Source organism: Mesitornis unicolor, unplaced genomic scaffold (genome assembly GCF_000695765.1).
Source record: "Mesitornis unicolor isolate BGI_N332 unplaced genomic scaffold, ASM69576v1 scaffold9485, whole genome shotgun sequence".
NCBI classification, from domain to species: Eukaryota; Metazoa; Chordata; class Aves; order Mesitornithiformes; family Mesitornithidae; genus Mesitornis; species Mesitornis unicolor.
In genome coordinates this window covers 113,656-138,466 of record NW_010187546.1, presented here as the reverse complement: position 1 = coordinate 138,466, position 24,811 = coordinate 113,656, and the positions used below count along the sequence as shown (strand labels likewise).

Genomic DNA, 24,811 nt, shown 5'->3' with positions numbered 1-24,811 from the left:
GGTGGGGCGGGGTGGGCAGTGTGGGGCGCGGGGAGAGGTGGAGGAGGAGGTGTGTGGTAACACTTTGGGTGTCACCCCTTGCCGGGTGTCGAGTAAGGGTGTCGCACCCCTCGGTGTGCGAGCTCGGAGGGGGATTTGGAGGAGCCGATGTACTCCACTCTCGAAGTTTTGTGCCTATAAATCACAGGGCTGAAAGACACTGGGGGCGTCTGTGGGTTTTTTTTGTTGTTGTTTGGGGGTTTTTTTGCCATGTGGGAGCAGCGGGGCACGGAGGGTTCGGGACATGGAAATGGGCTTCCTTCTACCGAAGGGAAAGCTTGTCAGAGGGATGTTTGGGCAGCTCTCCTGTCCCCAGCAGAGCTGTTTTATAGAGTTTTCGATTGGTTTCATAGCACGATGACAGCAGATCTCTGCCAGCTGAGGCTACAGCAAATGTGATCCTTTGATCCCAGTTATACTCTGCTTCCATGGAAGCATGCACTGAAACCTTCAATTTTAGCTTAATAAAGTCGGGATAGCGTACTCGGTATCTGAACTAATTAGGCATCCTGATACATAAAGCCTATTTTTGAAATTACCGTTTGATACGAGGAATCTGCATACATTCAGGAGGTGTCTTTCCCACTTGTAAGATGTGAGTTGCTGAAGCATATTCCCACTTGAGGCATGGAAATAATAAATTAAGCATTCACACCTATGACACTGCTTGTCTGTAAAAATGAGCCCACTATTCACAATTCTCTTTCACACCACCACCCACCACCGTCCCCCTCAACACTTCTAATTCAACAATACTGTCACCTTTTATGCAAACATCAGAGATCTTAAAGTCATGCCTGAAATGACAAAATAGTTTGAATTTTGAAGAGAAAATTGTCTTGGCACCAACACTTATGTGAATATGAGAAATAGCGCTCACAAGCAATAAAGTGGGCATAGCGCTGCCTTGAAGAATCCCCACACCTCCAGTTCTTCCGAGTTGTTCTCAACACAAGGAAACTCAACTCTCGCATCCTGTTAGTTTAAAAAGAAGCCATTCTTTTAGGAAGGCATGAAAATGCTTGCAATTTATTGTGGCAATCTAAGCAAAGACATGTAAACAGCGATAATAGAAAAAAATGTTCATTTGACTCTGAAAGAAAATTGATGTGCATTTTTAGAAGATGTTACTCATTAGAAATGGATTCCTGCCAGCATCGCCTTAACTGCAGAGCTACTGATGCCTCCATATTTGACGTGAATGGCATTTATCATCATGTTAGCTAGATAATTGCTAAAATAATAAAAGACAAACTACTAACCTCATTCTCAGAGCTGGGTTTCCAAGCAATATATATCCATTTGCAGGAGTTTACCCTTCCATTGTTATTTCAAAATTTCAGCTTTAAAAAGGAAGACAACAATTTGGTCAGTTTAGGTTTATTTATATTCGCTTCTTTGTAGGATTGCATGGTCACAATAATTAACACTTCTCATGTCCAAAATTTTAGCTGCAACATTGCTCCTGCTTTCAGAAATAATAGGTTAGAACACAAATTTCAGAGTGGTTGCAGGTTTTAATTATTAACATTTAGGGGCTCTAAATGATAAGGAACAACCATGACTCTGATATCACAGACACAGAAGTATTACTAACTGTGAGTGACCTTAAAAAAAAAAGAAAATATGGATAAACAAGAAAAAGTAGCCTACAATGGGATTTAAATACCATCTAGTGAAGTACTTACTTAAAAAATGCTGTTTGCAAAATACCTAGAAGAGTTCACAATGCAAGAGTTTTGGAAAAAGAGATAAAACTCTTCCTACCTAGTAAACCATTGAGCATACTTAATCCCCAAACCACAATGTATATGTGCATGACCAAGGCCTTTTGTGTTAATTTTCAGCATATCAATACACTTCATACTTGTTCTTGGTGCTGAGCATTCCTGAAAGGGTTGGCGAGGCCCCAAAGCCCAGGAGATAGAAGAAAACACCCCCATGCTGTGCTGTGTACGTGTCAGAATTAAGGATTAACCCTACTAGCAGTCACAAGAAAATTTTACCTACAACTTAAAAGTGTACAAACTTAAAAGTAATTATCTTGATTTATATCAATTAAGTGTATATTGGGCAACTGTGGTGAATGAGTGTTTGATCTGTTCTTTATGAACATACTTCAGTATGAATGAAATATATTGTGGTTTCATTATGCAACTAGGAAAATGATTATTTGTAAAATTTCTTAAACAGAAATCCCTATAAAGAGCGTAAGTGGCAACAATGAGCATGGGTATTAGGAACAAAATTGCTTCATTTTAGAGTCTTTTGTTTTAGAAGAAATTTTGTACAAAACTCAAACTGTGTTTTCCCTTAAATTTTCCCAGTTAAAGGTACTGTCTTGCTCAAAGTGTTCATATCAGTTAATCAATCTTCGTATCACTGAAGATGATTGGATCTTTAGAAACATTGCTTTATTATTTGAATATAAAGAAGTATTTTTTTATTGTTTCAGTAGATAAAAGCAATCAGGAATTTTAAATATGTATTTTGGCTAAGAGAGGTTGAAGATTTTGCTATAAATAATTTATTAGTTTTCTCAAGATGTTTCAAAGTGATAAGTAAAAGTATGCAAATGCCTGATTGTAACAAATGTTTTTATGGTTTCATGTAGAAATCTGTGGACTGTAACAGCAACCGGTTAACAACAGTTTATCTGCTACTTAATAGTGCTTTCCTTTAACATACAGTTCATATTAAATGCAACAGGTATAAACTTCCATATGGTCTCGTTACATGAAGCTGTATAGGTATAGATATATACATCAGCCCTATATAGGTTTAGAACATTCCAATGATTCTCGACACTACTTCTAACAGAAAATTGAGTTGCAAAGTTAAGAACTTCAAGAAATTTTTGTATTAGGCAATATTATAAGCTCTGGTTGAAACTGATGCCTTAACTGGAGTTAGGAATTTGTCTTGAAAATGGAGTCCTGTGAATTGGAATACACACTCAAAAATCTGATCATTTTAAGTTCTCTCTGGCTCTTCTAAGAGTGGGGAAGTTAGCCCTTTGCTAGTTTGACTTAAGACCTTGTTATTGCTTTGATTAGGTAAGACATGGATTATTGTTTAGTCTTAAGCTCTTCAAGTTTTGGTTGTGAAGGTGCCTTTCATCTCTCCAACTCAGCAGAGACAAACGAATGCACTGTCAAGGGATATGCATAAAGCCAAATCCTACACACAGGTGGTTCCATTGAAGACAGGATCAGAATACCTTTATATAGCTTCTGAGTGTGTCCTGACATAGGTGGTGTTAGCCGGTCTTACCGCAAAGCGTAAAGAGGGGTGCGTTTAACACCTCACATGATAAGGATGCTCCCTTTTCCATCCGCTGTTGCAGCTGCACACTGCTCGCTCCTCTCTGTGCAGCACCTCTGCATACTCCATAAGTTCCAGCACAGGATTGCTTGTACTGGATCTTGACAGTTAATACTTCTTAGCCATTTTTTAGCCTTTCAAAACATTTCTGTTGTACAAGCAATTGTGATGAGATCATGAACAACGTTTGTTTTAATAGTCCTTTTTAATACAGAAAGGCTACATTCCTCATGGGTTTTGTGCCTCCAGTATCCATTTTTTTTAAACTATAAATTAAATTATGTATAAAATCCTAACTAGTGCTAGTTTTGGATAATGAAGAATCTTAGGCATTAAGACCTATGTATACATGTAGGAATGTAAAACAAAGACCTTATTCTAATAGAAGATATTACTGATATTGCCACCACATTAATGCCTCCAAGCACGGTGTAAAACTAACCTGTACATCTGGGACTTCACCAGCTTCCCCATAGATTGCCTGAGTGAGGTTTCCTTGTCTTGCACTATTGAATGAGTTTGAGTTTTCTTGAGTTATTACACAGTTTTTCAACTTTGTTTATTTCCGTTGACATGCATTATACAGAACATTGTATTAATTTGAAAAACACTAAATTCTAATAAAGTACAAATGTTTGATGCCCAATTTACATATTTTCTCATGATATGTAAAGCAAAATTCTTACGTGTACTTAGTTTTCCTGACTGTAAAAGGATTATTCCTATAAATAATGATTGCAGAAATGGGTCTTACCAGTGTTTTTGTTTGAAGCTATTGTTGTAGGTTGCTTTGCAGGAATTACATGTATTTTTATGCATGTTGATGTACATGTGAAAGAAAATAATGTTATGTGCATTGGTAGTTTAGTGCTACTGAGCATGAGGATGGAGAATTCATAACAGATGAAGAATTATGATTGCTTTAATTACAAAGTTATTGCCATATGTGGTAAGGGACAGGTATAACCTTGGATTCTTGGCATGTTCCAGATGTACTATATTATTTTTACCCAAAATGTTGTTTCCCTTAAGAAGAATATAATTGAGGAAATGTTAATGTGGAAAAATACTCAAAAGCCAGAATAATGATTAATGATGGTCCATTTTGGCCAGCCCCAAAATTCCATATGGTGTCCCTACTTGGGTACGTTGCATGAAGATCTTTTTATAAAGACAATTTTATATAATCTGGGTGGAATTTATTCCTTAGCTAAAGGAAAACACAGATGTTCAAGTGTATGAAATTGCAAGGGAGGTGTTGCAGAGATGTGGAGACAAATAACTCCAGGACTTTTTTATGCCAAGTGTTAGTTGTGGTTACCTAACTTTGTACCTATTTATGGTTTTACATGACACACATCACTGTAGTGTTTAAGAGCTATGAACCAAGCTACACTTGAGAAAAAAAAAGTTCAATAGTTTTAGAGATGAACTTGAGTATCTTGGAGTTTGGGAGAGCAACATGGTTCAAGTACTTAGGTCTGAAATTCATCTTATTTCAGGATGGTCAGAGATACCTACAGTTCATTAGGGTGGAAAGAAGCTTGTAATTTTCAGTATTTTTGCTGCTATGTGAAGTTTTCTGTCCTCTGTCTTGTGCCAGAACAACTCTGTTCGTGGTGTGGTTAAGCAGAAAGCACAATCTGACTATCCTTGAGACAGTAAGATCAAGTCTTAAGCAGGCTTTAACGTTTTGCAAGGCAGGGCCAGTAGATCTCAAGCAGAATCAGAACAAGATGTTTTTTTGCTGAGCGTTTGTTCCTCAAGCCTTTGTTCCTTTTAGAGCAAATGATCATTTTGGGCTAGGATGGAGACTGAATTGAATTGAAGTTTATTCTGCCACACAGATGAACTTGAGAAAATATTGATAAACTGTATGAAAAAAAGAGCTGTTGTTCATGTCTCCGTGTTCTTTTTATGGGTCCTTTGCTTATACAGCTTGGGAACTGGGCTAAGAATTTGCTCTAAATGCAAGTGAAAACATTGAGAACTTTTGTTTAATTTTCAACAAAATTTTTCATTCACATGCTCACACAGTAGCATGTGCATTTGGGAAACAAGACTAAGATCAAGATGTGTGGTTTGGTTTGGGGTTTTTTTAGTAAAACAGCAAGCTGTTTAGGTTTTTGGTTTGGTTTGGTTTTTTCTCTTCTTGATGTTTAGAAATAAGTAAAATTACCTGAAACCCTGTCACTTTCTTGCTAAGCAGCATCTGGAATTATCAGCCCCAGAAGTTTGGGTTAGTTGTTTACCCTGTCTACTTAAAAAAACAGCACTCAAAGCTTTTAATCTCATGACCATTCTTTTTTAATGAAAAAAAAAATTATTTTTCTATGATTTTTGTATATGTGTCTATAGTGTGTGTACACACACACAGGCACACGTATACACAGATTATATAAAATAGTATAAACTTTATAAAATGGTACAAATGGGTGTATAAAACTCAAGTCAATTTTCAGACTTGCTGTTAGGACCCCATGTGAGAACTGGGTATTTATCTTCAAGGGGCATCACTTAAAGTCGTAATTCTAGCATTATTGAAGAGCAGCCTAGGTTTTGTTAAATGCTATTGTAAAAGTAAAGGCTTTACAGAGGAGTTTAGATTGTATTCACAAGTAAACTTGTAAACATTCAGGGTTGTGTGCACCTGCCGCTTAGGTTCTATGACTGTTTTTCTTAGCATTGAAGAAATGATACTAAAACAGAGAAGAACCTACAATTTCTTTTCTTACTTTCTAACTTTGCAAATATTGCTCTATTTCTTCAAATGTATTTGCACGTTAGACTGGTTCCATATATTGTAGTCTGTGTATATATACATACATATATATATATACATGCATTTTTTTATTAAACTAGAAACGCAGAGCAGCAAAGATGTGCGTAGGACACTGGAGCGTGCTCTGTTCTTGTGCATAGTGGCCATCCTTTCCATGACAAAGAGCTTGCAGCCGCTGTATGCTTGACACAGTTTCTAAACACAGGGAGGGACAATGAAACACTTGTGCAAGTTCCATGTGATATTAATATCTCAAATAATATGTTAGATGATGGACAGTGGCAGTATTGAATCAAGTCCTTCTTGTGAATCATTCCCTCAGCAGCATATGAGACCTAGCCTGAAATGAGAGGCAGGACTGCACAGGCAGCATTACGGTGCCTTCCCCCTCGACACAGGGGAGCTTCTTCCCTGCCTGGCCAAGAGCAGTGGGATGACCTCAGTTGAGCAGCAGCCTGCTGTGCCACAAACTGATGTGTTCCCAAGGATGTGCTTCAAGGAGACCACATGTACTCTGTGGTGGGATTTCTGTGATCGTGTAAGAACAGGGTAGTACAAAGGGTATGTAACTTGGCATCCTATCTCTAAAGCTTATGCAGTGAAATAACTCCTTTTAAGAAACTTACATATGTGACTATGTAGGCATAAGCATGTGTTCACAGATGTGTAAGCATACAAGAGAAAATTCTACGTTAGACTTCAGGTTTTGTTTGGAGAAATTTTAAATATGTATTAGAGAAAGAAACTTTAAATCAAGGAGTTACTGAACTTCCAGTTCAAGATATAAGGGCAGTGCCTGAGCTGCAATTTTTTTCATGTGAAACAAACGGAATTTCTTTGAATCTTCATCTGCTGAAAAAGTATTTTGTAATAAGATATCCTTTCAGGCTGTAGTAATAACACACTAGTAGTATTTAGCTAACAGTAATTTAAGGTTTTAATATATTGAAGGTGGTAGATATAAATATAATCTAGTCATAGATAGTCATGTGTATGGAATACAGAGAAATCTGGCAGCTTTTAATATAGGCAGTTCTGTTGAAGGCAACTGCTTTTTACCCATTCTGGAATTTTAATTAAAGAAGGATAATAATAGGTAGAATTAGAGAACCCAATTTAATCATGATCGTGCCAATGCAACTCTAAAATAACTCCACTGGCCTGATGCTATTCTTAGTAATTTAGGTTTTGTATCAGAGAGAGGTTTTACTTCCAGAAGCTTTAGTCAAAAGGGGAGTAGGGCTAAATCACTAGTAGCTGAAAGCAGGGACCATAGTAGGGTAAAGAGGAGGGAGCCCTGAGTCAGTGCACGCTGCTGTGTCGGGCAAGAAGGAGACGTACCACATGCAACTCTTGTAAGCCACCCCATCACCCTCCTTAAATACATGTCCACCTCTATCTATGACCTGGCTTTAAACTCCCTCTGTAAGCATCTGCTGTTGCCCATTGTAGGAGACAAGATGCTGTGCTGGGCAGACATTATGGCTGACCAGTTATGGCCAGTCTTGTGAGAATCTGGATCTAGAGAAAAAAAGTCATCTTTACAGACTAGATTTATCAGGCTGTTCAAAATACACTCAGTGCCAGAAGCTGGTAAGACTAGCAAATGGCAGGACTTCCATACTGGACTTAATCCAGAGTCATGCTATTGCACAGAATCAGTCACTGGGACTGATCAAAGAGCTAAAGAGAGCAGATTTCAGATTGTCAGAGCCTGAAAAATACCCTGGTACAACCTGCTTCTAGTGTTTGCTTGGGGTGGCACAGCTGCAGTCTTCAGTATAGTAACATGCCTCTGTGGTATGATTAAACACTCAAAAATGTTTATTAATAGAGTCCATTTCACCCTACTAGCTATTGAGTACTTCCACAGTTTCACCTACACTTTATAAATCTCCAGCTTTGTCCTCTAACCCTCTGTTACCCTTCCTGAATCAGGTATTGAGACATGCAGAAGTTATTACAGTGTATATATGATATATAGCAATGTTATTTTTAAAATTATTATTTAGAGTCCCTAATTAGTAATATTTTACAAAACATTGAGATGAAATGAGAATTAATGACTAAGAGCTCTATCTGGACAGCCTTAGTTTCAGAGAGCTCCCCAACTGTAGCGTTTGCTATTGGCAGGCATTTCTGAAGCCTAGACCCTTTGATCGTTCGTATTACTAAAGAGTATTTGCATTTCTTACAAGCAACAGCACTTCATAAAAGTACAGAACATTCAGAAGCATGTAGAAGTTCAAAGTTAAAAAATCATTGGCAAAATAAATGGCGTGTGCAAACCCTCCAACAACCCCTCTTAGCACAGTGTTTTCAACATATATGATCTGTTACTTAGTCTTGTTTATTTGTGTTGTACAAGATTGATGCCTGACCATACAATGTAGGAGGAAATGGTTGGCACTTTAGACTAATTGTAACAGAATCCCTGACATTGCCTGAGCTTACACCCAATGTTTATTCACGCATCTGAATCTCATCTGATCTCACTGACTGGATTTTATTAGATTAAGATTACTTTTAAATGATTGGGGACCATTAAATAACCACGTAGGTCTAATGCTTTTAGATGAGAGGGGTTATCTATACTTGTAGAGTTATGCACGTCAGCTGTTATTTGTAAGATAAACAAGAAACAAATGCGTAAGATCGGACATAGTGAGTTAGACTGAAGGAGACCAATACTCCTCTGAACATGGCAGTTTCAGATGCGTGAGGAAAAAATGTGAAATCACAATAAAGACAAAATGATGAAGATCATCTCTTTGTGTTCAGTAAACTGTGAGGTCCCTTGCTTCCATGAACTTGTCTAGTTGCTTCACTACCTAGTCAATAATTTTGGTACTCGTAACAACCTTTCCAAGTCTTGAGATAGATAGTTGCCCAGTAAAATCCCTAATCCTACTAACTTCAGTCAGAATTTTGTAGGAACCAGACCATGCGCATTCAAAAGCCAAAGAAGAGAACTTAAAAAAAAAAAAAAACCAAAAGTGGAAATATCTGTGGAGTAGAGGTAGCTAGAAGATCTCCCTAAAAGAGTAACTTTATCCAAAATCATCATTGTAATGATCCATTTTTGTCTTATCTGCATATACAAAGTGAGGTTAACTGTGAAGACCTAATTATCTGAATGCCCTTATTTCCATGGAGTTATTAAAATGGAGCCATGGTAAGGAATGAATAAGGAAATAACAGTGTTTAATTATCTAAGGAGCCTAAGGTATGTTATCTAATCTAAAGGAGTCCAGTGTGTCACGCAGGACTCTAATCTAAGAGTTATTTTATCACCAAGAATTTTCCACACCTACTTTATGCCAGCATGACACATTTAGAGGATCTTGCTTTACTGTCATAGTCAACCATAACATAAATTATGTGTGACTGTTTTATAAGTGATTTGCTTAAAGTTAAGGACTTAATATTTTAATTTTTCATACCTACTGTTGTTGTTTAATAAAGACATTACAAAGGAGATCAGACAAAAAATATTTTCTTACTTGATAATAATCCTGGTGGCTAGATTCATAGTCTGTACTGTTCTGACAAGATAAAAGTTATTTGTTCTGAAGAAAATGCCTACTTTTCTTCTGCATTTTCCACCCTATATTATTTTTCATAGCTCAGATACTGAGAGCAGTGAGCAGTAAGCGTTGATCTTTTTAGGAGTAGTTACTGGAAAATACTAGGAAAACAATAAAATAATATTATTGTTTGGCAGTGGTCTTGATTTACTTACATATTCACTGGATTAGATTTAGATGTGATGAAGAATTATGCAATGCTGTTGAAGCAAATTACTGAATCATTCCTGTTTATGTGGTCACTAATCTGGCATATCAAGACACTAGCAAAGTTTGTATGATGATTTACTTTGAAATACAAGTAATTTATGATGTGGGATGAAGAATTGAGCCATCTGTGGTGAGCAAAATGAGTGCCATTGAGTTAAATGACATGCCATTTAAACCAGATATATGTGGCCATCCATAAGAGAGGTCCAAGGGACCTTATTTATTTTCATATAATAACACATATAATCACAGACCAGGGGGCTGAACAGGACCTCTGGAGGCTTTTGGATCTGTCTTCCTGCCTGAACCAGGATCAAACACACCTGTGCAATTCCTGACAGAAGATTGTCTAGCTCGTCATAAGAGCACCACTGTCTCCAAAGCAGTTAAGAAAATACAGAGGAAAATGGACTGTACAGTGTACTGCTGTGCTATCTCTTTCATAGTACTACTGGTAGTACAGCAACATATACAGACTCAAAACCAGCTTAATAGTCAGTAAGAACTACCAAAGGTGAAAAATTCCCTGGAAATTGGCTTGCTTAGAATGAGTTTCAGTAACTTTCACCAGTGAATGTCACTATTCATAAATTTCTCAAATCCAGTTTCTGCCTCTTCATCCTTTTACCATGTCAGGAAGCCAATCTATGCATCCATGCAAAAGCTAGATAATATAAAGCAATAAACTCCCATAAAGATTATTTTACTATGGATGTCTGTTCTGCATTGCTCTGCTTGTTTCAGGTGAGACCTTTCTGCAAAAAAATGCATTTATGAAGTGCCTAAATAGCTCATGTTACAGCTATTCCTTTGATGGTTTATTTATGAATGGGAGGAGGAGACTCATTTACAGGGTTTTTCTTATTTACCTGGTAATTCATTCTCATGTAGGATACTCATTGTACTTGAGATTAATATCATTCTGTCAGGTTTGTTTAATGTCATTCAATGAGTTAAAAATACTTTTCAAAAGAAACATAAGACATGTAGAGGAGACACAGATTGTCCTATATTCCTCATTTCTTTAGGAGCTAAAAATGCAAATGATCTCCTCTACACTCCACCTGTTTTAATTATGACTTTTCTATTTTATACTTTACGTAATTAACCATGCATAGTCCTATATAATTCTATTGAGCAATTTCATTGCTGGTGTATCTTTCCAGTGTTAATACCACAGTTAGCACCTCACAGTCATTACGTAAAATCAGAATTGTTTCAAATAAAAGAAATTAGATTCCCAGTTGTGGATTCAGTTGTGTTTAGCCATATGTAGGTGTGCAAGGTAAAAGAGGACTTGCACATGTTTTCATCTATCCCGTGGCCAAGGGACAAATATCTTCACAGGTACTGAGAAAAAGTGATAGTGTCTGACAGAGCTATAGAATTGGAAATGAAGTCAAGTCCACCCTTTCAGCCATCTCTTACGGTGCCATTGAGAGTACAGCATCATAGCAGACCTTTATCCTCTTTTAAAGGTAATTGTAGCTCACTGGATATCATTATTGTGAAAATAAAAGCAAAGAGTTGGGTAAGATGGCTAAATTAATTTGAAGGTACTAATTTGGAAGACAGTCTGTAGGTCAGTCACTGACTGATTGACTTGTTATGCCAATTCTCGAAGTTCTTCAAATATTATTTTCTGTTTCACACTTGTGAAAGGTATTAGTGGGAAGGTGAACTGAGTTGTTTCAGCTTCATCTGCTTCTCAGATGGAGTGACTACAACTTGTATTGTCCTTTTTTCAATTACAAACTCCTCAAGATGATTAAACTACAAATTTACTACTACCTTAATATATATCATCAATTAAATGTGGTTAGTAGTAGAAGAAATTAATAACATCTGGAACAAGAAAACACAATATAGTAAAATCAAGTAATGAAGAAAATGTTATAAAAACATACATTAGAAAATTTATTAAAATGGCCTTTTCAACTGAATTTTATAATCTTCACTAAAAATAATGCTTGGATGAATCATTAGAATTGGAAAGGGTAAAGGAGAATGGATGTAAGATAAATCGCTCTTTCTTTACATGTCAGTCACTGTTTTCCTCTCAGCCATTACATAATCCATCAAAATGAGCCAGTTTTCTGAAATATTTGGTCATGCTCAGTTACTTTCAGCACAGACCCCACCTGGAATTCTCAGTTTTAAAAACTGTTGCACCACAGTGGCTGTAAGTGGGTGGTTATAGCAAGGTAGAAGTTATCTGCTGGTATGTGAAATAGTCTTCTAAGAAATCAGTTGAGATTCTCTTACTTAGGCAAGGCGCAGTTGAGTTTCTGGCATCCCTCCCTCACGTACTCCTGTTGTTCTGGGCTTAATGCCCTCCTGCAGCTGCTCTCCTTTGCTGGGATTGTAATTTAGTTTCTTCATCTTTGATAAGCGTTTCTACAGCAGCCAAGAACTATTCTGGCTGTGCAGTTACGTTATTTAATAGTCCTCTCCATTTAATATCAAGGAAAGAAAAAAAAAGACTGTTGCAAAAGAAAACTACTTTGCTGATGAAGACTTACAGCACTGATAGCAAGCAGCACCTCTCACTTCTGTGAGTGTCTTTGCATACCCACAAGTGTCAGGCCCAAGACTTTTTCATCTTCTGGTGTAGAAGTCTTCACGTCTTTCACTTGAAGCCCGTACAGTAGACTGCGTTTACGAGTCATGCTTTTTCACCTGGCTTGACTGACATCAGCAGTTTTGTAGGAACCCAAGCCATAGCCATGATCCACCAAAATTACAGAAAAATATGACCTGGATTAGAATTTTGTGACCAAAGACCTTAAATGGAAAGGTCAGAGAAGGGCAACTTTACCACAGAGCCAACAGTGCCTGCAGAGCTCTTCCACAGCTTTGCAGCGCCGCCAGATGTAAAGTCACATAGGGGTGTTTATTAGAATTTCTTCAGAACGAGGTGTATTTAATGGGCTTGCGTTGCCCTGTACTGTGAAATACATGTGTGCTTTTATGAGTCTTGCTTTTGCTTGTTTTTTCATAGCTCACCTCTTCTTTCAGCCTTCTCAAAGCCTGTAACATACTACTTCATTTACTTCCAATACTTGAATCCGCAGTTCAGTTAGGAGATGAGATGTCTGTGACATCCTGTTGCTTTATTGATTGCCACTGCCTTGTTACCTCAAGTGCTTTAGTAACACACCCTGATCGTTTTCTCTTTGGTCTAGTGATTTCAGGGGAAAAAAAGGTAATGCTACTGCAGCATACACAACTTAGTTGTTAAAAACACTTACCATTGCTGTACAGCTTTTTTTTTTTTTTGCTTTCTAGGTAATTCCGTAATTTTTTGTAGTGTGAGCTGAGACCTCTAGATGAATTAGTAGGATGTTTGCACATACCTTTGGTTTTTGCACTGGTCCTTTTTATGCCTTCCACTATGCATTTTTGCACAGCTCACTCAGAAGTTCTCTTTGGATTTCACAAGTTTTCTTTCATGTTAATTTTGATTATAGTTGCAAATTCTTGTCCTTGCAGGCTTTGCTGTTTTCCAGTGCTTAGTTGTAATAAACTTTCATGTTCTGCAGAGATAATTTTCAGACTTAATTTTGGTGTCTCTAAATGTGCTGTGTCTTCAGTTTCTCCTGTCACATCATTTAATTGTATGACAATAATTGTTTGTAAATTGTCATGTTTTCAAAAGCTTTTCCTAGTTTACGTTATTAAATGAAAGAATTAGATTTTGTTGAATTCTTCCACTTGTGCAGTTTGCAGAATGCAAAATTCTCCCCCTTGAGAGATTTCTGCCTTGAGCCCATGGTGCCACTAAAGCTCCCACCATGCATTGGCATTTGCATGCAGCTGCATTGGCATTTGCAGTGTTTGCCACAAATCATAGCTGAGAGATGCAAGGACACCCAGGCTCCAAAACTGCAATCTAGGGACCATTTGCAGAATTGGGAAAGGATTCCAGGTCAACCTAACTCTTCTTTTTCTTTATGATCATCTACATGTAAGCGTGCTGTGTTCCCAAGAAGTGTTGTAAGGTTAGTTATTAGGATACGTTATGAGGTAAAATTCTGCTTCAGAGTCCTCACTCATACCATACCCACTAGATGTAATGAGTGTGTAGTGGGGTTTGTTTTATTAATTTGTTTAAGGATTGAAGGTTTTCATCCAAATTGGAAGTCAGTAAGGCATCTGACTGTGCATCAATACATGCCAGAAATGTAGAGCTTCATTTAAGATCCACTGATATTAACCGATCTTTCTATTAACTTTACCAACGTTTGGATCAGAATCCAAATTTGTTTCATGTAAGCATACTGTATGCCTAATAAAACTCAGAACTCTCAGAAACCAACATTTGTTTTAAACTGGGAATGTTTGAATAATCAGAATTCTTTTGATAGTTAGATATAGGAACTGTTTTTCCCTTCTATCATGTCAGTTCCACAGTGATATTTTCCCCAAATTCTGTATTTTAACATGGGTCTTGACCCCTTTAATTTTACTAGTTGCCTCATTTTTTATATATAAAAATTGACAGCTGGGTTTTATTGGTAACCCAATAGGTGGCACTGGTTAATCATATTAACAGTCAAGATGCAGGGTATTTTAAAAGTAAGATGTCACTGTGAATGTGGCCAGCTATTAAGCATTATAATTTAAAAAATAATAAATACATATTCTATGTGTGTTGTTCTAAATTGGTCCTCTTACAGAAGTGACAGTAGAGAACACGTCAGAGATATAAGTTTTAAAAGTACACCTCATTTTAAATCGGATATTGTTTGATTTTGAGTTTCAGAAAAAAGAGCTAATTGCTGCAAATAGAACTTTTAGGCTTATAATTATGCCCTACATTTTGAATGCTGCCTCAGATAGTTAGGTCTTTTGTTTTGAAAATGTGTTTGTTTAATTTTTTTGGTGTAGACAAAAATTTGTAGTCACATCCTGTCATTTCTTCACAATTGAGAGACCATTTCAGGATTACTTACTATGTTAATGTTATTTTCCATTATTTATTTTGACTGTCATGCCAAGCAACCATTTCTTTGGGCTCAAATGCTCTGCCCACTGTTGTTGTGTTTATTTTTTTTAAGAAATGAGAAGGCTGAGGAGAGGGAGCTGTCACCAATGTTACTATGCAATACCCTGGTGGCTTCAGTGCTAACCTCTGAGCTGAAAGACTGCGATATAAATCCTCCCGAGTCCAGCAGAGTCATGCGTACTTTCTGCACATCTTGTGAGAGAGCTCCCACCGCCAGGCTGGGTGAGGACAAGCAGCTGTGTACAACATCGCAGTAATGTTGCAGTATTTTGCTAGCCAGAATTTATTTGGAGGGTTACAGTTACTTACGGGGTTTAGTTTAATTAATGAATGGCCTTTAGTCTGTCCAGTTTCTCATTTGCCAGCTTAGAGAGCCAGTGGAGACCTGAAGGTTGGCAATGTTGTTTGGGGAGGGGACACTGGAAGAAGTGGCCCAGACCAATCTGTTTCCATTCCCAGTCTACCTAAAAAGGGTCTTGGGTAGCTTTGGATGCTTATTCTAATGCTCTCTATTCACAGATATCCAAAAGGGAGGCAATGACAGCAGTCTTTGGAGTTAATTTTCTAGGAAGGCAAGGGTACTAGGTAGTTCAAGTTATTTTTCTCTCTCTTACCAGCTACACGATTCAAACTCATTTTTTGCAAAGTGCTCTGAGATTCTCAGATGAAAGGCACTATAGAAATGCAAATTACATATTATTATGGTATTATTTTCAGAGACAAGTTTTCCATAATATTTAGGGACATTTGTTACCTAACGGTATTCAAAGCTTTTAGTAGCAGGGGTAATGCACAATGCTATTGTGCGTTTTTAGTAAAAAAGACAGTTTAAAAGGAATAATTTATTTGAATAGTCATATATGACAAGAACATACTAACATTAAGAGGCTTCGCAGCCACTTCCTTACTTGGTATTACTGCAAATTTTAAACCTTATTTGCATCATATTCTTAGATAATTCAAGTGCAGAAATTCTCACTGCAGTTAATAGACAATGGCTAGAAAATACCCACTTTTTAATACTGCAATGCATTAAAAAAAATCCCATGGTAAGATTCTGTCCTACCCATCCATTGAATCTAGGCATTTAGAATATTGGAGAATTCAGGCCTAGATTGGAAGTTCTCTGCTCATCCAGGGTTTCTATAGTTGCACAAGAGACTCCAAGATGATGTGTTAATAAACATCTGTGTGCATCTGTGCAGGAGATTAAGCTAGCAGAGAAGCAGGCTGTGAAAGAGGTGAGGTCAAGACCCCCAGCAAGCTTCTGTCCTGACCCACTGCAAAATGCAGAAACACCAAGCACAGAAGGGTGATACAGAAATTTTATTTCTGTATATACTTGGAGCTGCTTTTTCCTGGGTAATGGGCTGGAAACGAAACCTGCAGGCAGCTGTGACCCTGAATGGCATTCATTTCTGTGGTGCCTTGAACAGCTGCAAGGGCAGCTTTTTCCTCCTTCGTCGTCTTTTTCTTCTTTTCATCTTCTTGGTTCTTCCAGGTTCTTCTTGAGGCTGCCTGCCTCAACCTGTTATGTCAGTCAACAATTTTCCTGTGAGCTGGGTCCTGCAGCATTCCTCTGTCAGTCAAACAGTGGCACTGCAAACACCCTCCCTGCTTAGGACTTTTCCCTGCTTGAAGGTCTTAGCTTGTATCATGCATGGGTAAGGTTCCACATGGGTTATGTTTCTGTGAACTGTCTGTCAACTTGAATGTGCTGCTCCTTTGAGGGTGATCAAGTGGGGCTCACTGTCCTCACATTAGCACCCCCGGTGCAACACACGTTAGCAGGATGGGGCTGAGCAACCTTCTTACTCAGCTGCATCGAGCCTTGGTTGAGAAAGAGCTGTTGCGTGACTGCAGCCCATGTGCATGAAACAGCCATTTTCATCACTATGGGTGAACTCAGACCAGTATGACTGCCAGCAAGAAGAGAAACTGTTTGGTCTTAGGGCAGAACAACTGGTGCTTGAAAATGGGCAATTTCCATTGGACTTCCATGCTAACTCTTCCTGTTCACTTGAAATTTTGAAATTTTCTTCAGCTAGGTTATTTTCCATGACTTACTTTAACCCAGAGATTAATGTTTGGTGACTGTTTGTAAATACACATCATGTATTTACTAACACAAGAATGTAAAATGTACTTTCTTTATTAAAAATAAAATAAGTGACTTTAATAGCAGAACAGCTTGTTTGAAGTCAGACTTTGGCATGGAAATAGTTCACACTGAGAAGCAGCACCTTGGAGTACTCTAATGAAAGCTGGCAGTGATTTGACTGAGCTTCAAGCCTTCAGAAATCACACCTCACACAGTCAGTCATGTTGAAACAGCGACTGCCTAGTATTTGGCAGAAAGGCCATAAATGCATATGTGGCTAATTCAGTTCAGTCCTCAGCATTACACCAGGGATACAGGGAGAGAGGGAGGGCTGTGATGATCTTTTCAGACAATTCAAAGGGTAGGGGTTGGCAGGATGGTGTAGTTATAGACTGGCTTAGGAGACAATCATCTGCAAGAGATAGCACTTGTAGGGAAGATGCGTATCCAGCAGGTCACCGTCTCACTTGAGACACGGGTTTTTGGCTTGATATGAATATTGGAGATGAATTTAGGGTTGAGGTTTTTTCAAGTCTTGTCTTAATGTTTTTGCAGATGTAGTTTCATTCCCACAATTTATTGTGGACTATAATTTGGATTTCAGAGTATTAGAATTAACATTAGGAGGTGTATAAAGCTCATCTCACTGCTATTGTCTCATTTTGGCTGCTAGAAGAATATCATTTAGTTAATCTGCAGCAGCAGCATGAAAGGTGGAATTTGCCTGTGTGACATTTTTGTTGCTAGGAACTGCCAGCTTCACAGATTTGCTGTCACTGTATATCAGGTTAGATTTTATTTAATTAAACCAGCTTATCTGCCATCCATACTAATTGGTCTCGTTCACTGTAATTATATGCACCTCTATTTCCTTAAAAGTTTCACAAGTTATTACAAATACAGGAATTCTCAGAATTCATTAATATAAGCACCAGATGCAAATTTTAATTAGATAGGCACGTTCCATTAGATTTGGAGGTAGAAATAAACATACAGGATGGATATGCTGGGTATCTTATCCAGAACAGAGTTCTAGTTGAATAAATGTTTTATCTCTTTCTATTTCATTTAGAAGGCATTAGAAATGTAGCACCACTCTTGCAGTGTGTTGTTTCATTTTCTGAACAAGGCTCTTACAAGTTACACCTCAGGGAACAGCACCGAGTTCTAAAACTAGAACTAGTGGGGTTCTGCAGGGCAAGTCCTATGGACATCAATGAAAAGCAGCAGGGTATGATCTCATCTGTTGTATACCTCAGACAGTATATTTCCCATTCATAATTTAATCATGTTTACTCTTAATTTCTACCCTTTTCCAGTAATTTAATTTTTTTGTTGTTCCTGCAGCTTAGCCTCTTTGAGTTCCCTAGTAAGATTGTTCTGGCTGCTATCATATTGATCATTTAAGTAACTGCAAGCAGTACCTGTGAATTGTTGCTTCCTTAATAACAAAGCTGTGGTCATGATTAATTTCCATTTAAAGAGGCAAGAATAATGTTATTTTAGCTCAGTAACTGAGTAGTATGTTAGTTTTCAACAGACTGTTCTTCTCTGTTATGTAGATGTGATGCTCTGTGTTTTGGTAGTCTTGCATGCTAAAGTTAACTTGTGTCAAGTCAAAGAATATAGAATATATAGTCTTGTGTCAAAGACTAAGGGCCTCACTAACTGAAAGTAAAAAAAAGAAAAAATTATGTCTTTTGAATGAAGCAAAGTATGCAAGTAGCTTTTATCACAAGGTACAGCAACACTGCAGCTAGCACTGAGGAAAGTTGCTTTGGAGCCAAAATAATACTGCTGCATTGGCACAGTGCAAGCCTCCAGCTAATTAGCCGTGTTAGCTGTGTGGTACATTCTGCAGGAAAAGGTTGACTTAGGCATTAAGTATGAGAGAAAATTAATGACTGTGGATCCTAATAAGGGAGCAACTCATCCATCCCTCTATTCCTTACGTACTAACTCAGGCAGCTCTGGGCTGGGAACATTAGTTTTTTCCTCTCCATTCCTAAGTGTTGTAGGATGCATCTATATTCATCCAGATCTGAAGTACATTTCTGAGGTGAATCTTCTGATCATCACCATCTCATTTACGTTGACTCACATCATAGAGAGGTCCTGGTGGGCCTGGACTGAGATGAAAAACAGGAAGATAAGTCCAGGATCTCATCTAATTCACTCCAAGTGTTTGTCGGGGTTTAGCCCAATACAGAGTGAAATACCCTGAAATATATATGGCATGAACATTGTGTCCCTGGCATCAGCTGTTTTACTCTACAGGTTTGCTCCTACTGGCCCAAATGTCTCTCTAGGCACTGTACAAGGGGCCTAGACTAAGGCAAACCTGCAGGTTCTTCTGAGAGACAGGATCACTGTGGGTTGCAAGGGGGAGCCAGGAGGATCATATGGGCTAACATCTCTCTTGAAGTGCTGTCAACAGTAACTGGGTCAACCATGAACTTTTCTGGTTGTGTCCTGAAGAGCTCCAAGGACAGAGGAGCTTATCCTAGTGTCCAACCTGAACTTCTCGTCTTCACAACACATGAGCATAGTTTGCATATTTTAAAACTTGAAATCATAAATACTTAGCTTTGCACTTAGAGAGGATGTTTTACGAAAAATACTATACCTTTGACTTTTTTCCCCATCAAAAGTTTGTGAAGGAAGAACTATGGTAATTCAGATAAATTGGATTAAGTTCATGGCTGGATTGCTTTCTATTTTTAAAAATAAATGGTAATTATACCACATATCTGTGTAATATTTCAAAGGTATATTTAAATATTAAGAAGGATATGAAGAATGTGGTGTAATTAATTAAATTACACTCTCCTAGAATTGTCAAAATAAAAAATATTATAGATCTGTGGCCGTGATTCTGTGAACAGGTCTCTGGCTTAGATGTGTCAGCTGTGGCTCTGATAAACGAAATGTTGTTAGATTTGCACACATGTCACTGGTTTACAACAATATGTTGTAAACCTATTGTTTCAACCTATTGTTTTGTTTCAGTGCATTAATACAAATACTGCTTTAACTGCATTAGATGTTCTCTGTCATGCATAAGTTAACACTTTATTTTTATCACATGGCAGTTAGATCTACTGGTTTACAACAGTTGTGTTTTATTTTTAAAAATAACTTAGCAATTGAGTCATTCCTATGTGTCTTAATTCAGTCAAAACTGGTCATAATCTAGACCTAGCAAAACTCATCACATATCTTAGTCTTATTGGGAAAGACAATAAAAAGTATTATCTTTACAAGATTTCATTACTAACCAAATTTACTTCACATTTGACAGTATGTTTCTCGAATGGTATGTTTTATATAAATGTGTTCTGATTAACTTGGCCAGACAGAACTGAGTAATAATAACAAGATGCCAGAACTGTGCATTCAGTATGATAGCAGGAATCACCTAGACTAAAAGATACCATAAATAATGCTATTAACAGCCTTCTTCCTTTTAAAATACTATCAGGTTAAAGATAGTGAAGAAAGTGATAGTTTGACACAATGTCATTAATTCACGTTATTCATGTTATTGATTTATTTCTATTTATAGAGATCTGTTTAATCTTTGGCATATTCTCTTTGTTCCATGGTGTTTCTAATGTCTAAAATTCAGCATCCTGAAAACGAAGTAAAAGTCAAACTGATAAAGAAATTCTGATTGCTGAATTACAAAATTAATCCAGCTGTGCTTTATTGAAATATGCTGCAATAATATGAAGCTTAATGTTGCACATACAAACACATTTATGTGAAACATCACGAAGTACAACATACAGTTTGGAGATTTAATGCCAGCACTTGATTTTGATTAAGTTTCTGTGTGTGTGTTTTAAGGGCTCTTTTTTATGTGATAAATGCATATCTCTGACTAAAAGAACTGAGATCTTATAAGTATTGTTAGTGACATCTTTTTCCCCAACACAGATACAATAGCAGAAAGGAGCGCCCTAAGAGAACATGTGTATCCTAAGCTGAGAGAATTCTGCAGGGAAAACTATGGGCTGGAATTTCAGGTAGGTTTTGCTATGCTGAATCTTACATCACTTTTTCTTAAAATTAACTCTCTTTGGAACAGATAACATTTAACATACTGTAATTGTTGTCATATCATTGGTAAAATATAAAATCAATTAATTCGAATCAGAGAATCATAGAATGGTTTGTGTTGGAAGGGACCTTAAAGCACATCCAGTCCAACCCCCATGACATGGGGCAGGGACACCGCCCACCAGACCAGGTTGCCCAAAGCCCTGTCCAACCTGGCCTTGAACACCTCCATGGAGTGGGCATCCACAGCTTCCCTGGGCAACCTGTTCCAGTGCATCACTACCCTCACAGTGACAAATTCTTCCTAATATCTAATCTAAATCTACTCTCTCTCAGTTTAAACCCTTTACCCAGTGTTTTATCGTTACACTGTAAAAAGTTCCTTTCCAGGTTTCTTCTAGGTACTGGAAGGCTGGAAGATACTGGAAGGCTAATTGTACTGAATTGATGTACTTAAATTATTTTACGGGCAATCTGAGGTAAATTCTGAATAGATAAAAAACCACAGGGTTTTGCAATGCAATATTGAACTGGTGGTAAAAGCAGTGTGGCAACAAACTGACAACTTGCATATTAGAAACTGAATGAAACCACCTCTATTTCCAATATTTAAAGTATTTAAGAAGAAATAATGTTACATCTGTATTACTCTGTTCTACTTCTGTAAACCATACTTAAGTTAATGCAACCTATTTTTAATTTCATGTAATTACCATTGAAGTAGCACCATCTGTGTATTCACATAATTGGTATATCTACTCTACCTAGGGGTTTGTCTTCCACTGTAATGTGGAAAATAATTTAACCAGGTAAATATTGAAACTGATTATCACAATGATTTGAATGTGGAACATTTCTGTTGTGATTATATACCATGGAATTTGCTTCCTTTAACATCAATTGTAAAACTCCCGTTGCTTCAGTCAGCTCATGTTTTCCTTTGTGTTATGGAAGACATAGACCCATTCACATCTTTGGTAAGAGCCAGCTGGTAGTAAATACAGTTGCATTTGACTTAAAATGCATTAGTTGGGGATCACAGTTAAAGTCACTGGTACTTTTAAGTCAGGAATATCCTAATTCACAGTCTAGTAAAGTCAACCGGTCAAGTCCCATATATGTCAGCGGGCCTGGAACTGGCTCTCTGCTAAGAGAAACAAATACAGCATGCCACGTTGTAAAAATGTTCAGTTTTTCAGAAATTCTCATTCTACATCCTCAAGCCTTCCTCACATATTAGTATTAACTTCCCATCTTAGTGACCCCAGAAACTCAGCTCCAGAGTGTAGCTTACTTAGAAACAGATAATGCCTTTTAGACAACATCCTGTCCCTCCCAGTGTGTCATTCTTGAGGCACACACAGCTGTTTTATAATTAAAATAACAACTTCTTAAATTAGGATATTTGGTTTTAATTCCCTGAGTCACAGTGGAGTTGCTGAATCTGCATGGTGGTAAATTCCAGAGCAATTTTTGATTATGGCTATAGAAGAATTTTATCTGAAGGTCCTTGCTTATCAGATGATTGGGAAGTCCCAGCTGCAGTGGTGCATGCAAGGAATAGCAAAAGATATTTAAGTAATAAAGCATTTTTCTCCTTTTACTACCATATGATATTAATGGCAAATATGAACTCTCTATTTCTCAGTCATCTTTGAGGAGACAGCTCAGTGACAGGAGGGAAATATCTCCTCCAAGTAGATCATAATCCACGGAATTCTTTGTCAAAGAAAATATCTGTCTTCAAATGGATTATAATGTAGTCTCTAGGGGAGAAATAAAGTTTACTCTAGCTGACATTCATGGAAGCAAAGTATTTTGTTATATAGTTTTAACACCAGGAGAGTCCTTATGTGATATAAGGTCTGAGAGACAGCTCTACTGCCATGTTTCTGTAAACAGCTAGAAAGCTACCACATTACTGTGGAAGCAAAGTAGGAAAATTTGTGCAAAATCTGTGAAACTAAGATTGGTAGGACAAAAGCTAAAATAAGCAAAAGGAATCACTGAATTATGAACGAGAAGTCTCCAACAGGTAACTAGTGTGGAACTGAATTAGACCAGTGTCAGCCCACTGTGTGTAAGTAGCTCTCGCACAGAGCACTGGTTGTCATCTCACCTTGGCAGCCCCACTGAAAGTAAGAGTGGGTGTTTGTCACACGGTTATTCTAGGTGTAAGTAAAAATGTATTTCAACATCAGATACAGTTGTCCTCTTGTTCCATTTCTTTAGTTTTGTAAATCCTATTTATTTTAGTTAGCATAAACAGTAAGCACCTCATTTTGAAATTCTTGGTGTCTTTCAGAGGCTTGATGGCTAAAATATATCCTCTTTCAGGACAAAATTGTAACACATTAAGGTACTGTGTGCCAAAATTGTGTTACCCCATAAAAATAATCTATAACGTTGTAACACACAGAAGGCAGCCACTGAGCCCCTACAGTATCTGCTATTCCAGAGAATTTCCTCTTCATTTTTACATAATTAATGTGATATCTGAACAGTTAATTAAAACAGAAATTGCTTTTATGTTTCAGATGAACTTAAGCAGCACAATAAATTCATTCAACCAGTAATTTCAATATTTTTGACCGTACACTACGATGCTCTAATTTTATGACCAGAGTACTTAAGCTCTATCATACATTATTCAAGTAATCAGACAGCTGAATACAATGTGAAGTTCAATAATGAAGTCGTATAGATAAACAGATGTGAGAGAGGAAGAAGGGAATACATTTTTCCTAATGAGACTAAAAGAGAAAAGGACAGAGAAGAAACCAGTGCAAATGAGGGAAATAGGAAGACTGAGATGCAGTTTTGTAAAGCAGAATCTTGCTCCAGCAAAATTTTGAAACAGAGTTTCTGTAAAAAATAAAGATATTAAATGTATTTTCTTGGCATTGTAGGGTACAATGCATTCTATACATTGAGCTATTTCACTTGTCATCAGTCAGATGGTACATTGCCTTTCATATTTGGCAACAGTGTGCTTACTCCGGCAAACACTGAAAGACATCTCAAACTTCTATGGCAGAAATAACCAACGAGCTTGTTGGTAGGAAAATTAAACATGGGCATAAATACTTCTAGGATTAGGTCTTAAACCTTGGCATGTGTTATTATGAGAAATTTCCCAAGGAGATAAAACAGCTGTAAACTGGTGAAATTTACTTTTATATCAAACCACTATTAGTTCTTACATTAGATCTTCAGGCTGTTTTTATGATCTCTTTAGACAAAAGCTAGTTTTGTGATTCTGTTTCTTATGGGAACAGCAGACTGCTTCCTCAGTACAAATAATACTACAGTAAACAATATTGTAATATATTCATGTCATAATACAATTTTTATTTTTTTAACTATCCATTTGAACATTTTTTGTTCAAGTTACATACATGATGTTAACAATCAATAGTAGCTTAAATGAGACAGTAGGTTTTAGTCCAAAAGAAATGCATATATATGATCTCTATTCTTTCAATTTCCCACAGTAAGAATTCAGCCTTTCGGTTAAAACGTGTAGTAAAATCACACTCCATCACTTAACTTCTTCAAATAAGTTTAACATCCATATTCCAGTTTCTTCCAGGAGTTTGTCTGCAACTAATTACCATCACAAACCTGAGTCTGTAGCTACAGCTGAAAGGCTGAACAGCAAGCTGCCTGCCACGGCCTATCTGTACAATCTCTGCTTC

General features: G+C 37.3%; 1 protein-coding gene across 1 annotated transcript in view; it reads left to right on the top strand.

The window, feature by feature from the left end:
- Nucleotides 1–20,990: 20,990 nt before the first annotated feature.
- The window catches only part of NWD2 (NACHT and WD repeat domain containing 2), a gene marked incomplete at its 5' end in the record, with an annotated part of 32,223 nt that continues 28,402 nt past the window's right edge, over nucleotides 20,991–24,811 (top strand). The window contains one exon of the mRNA XM_010185488.1: nucleotides 20,991–21,079. Within this exon, the coding sequence (XP_010183790.1) occupies nucleotides 20,991–21,079 (89 nt within the window). The remainder of the gene's footprint in view (nucleotides 21,080–24,811) is intronic.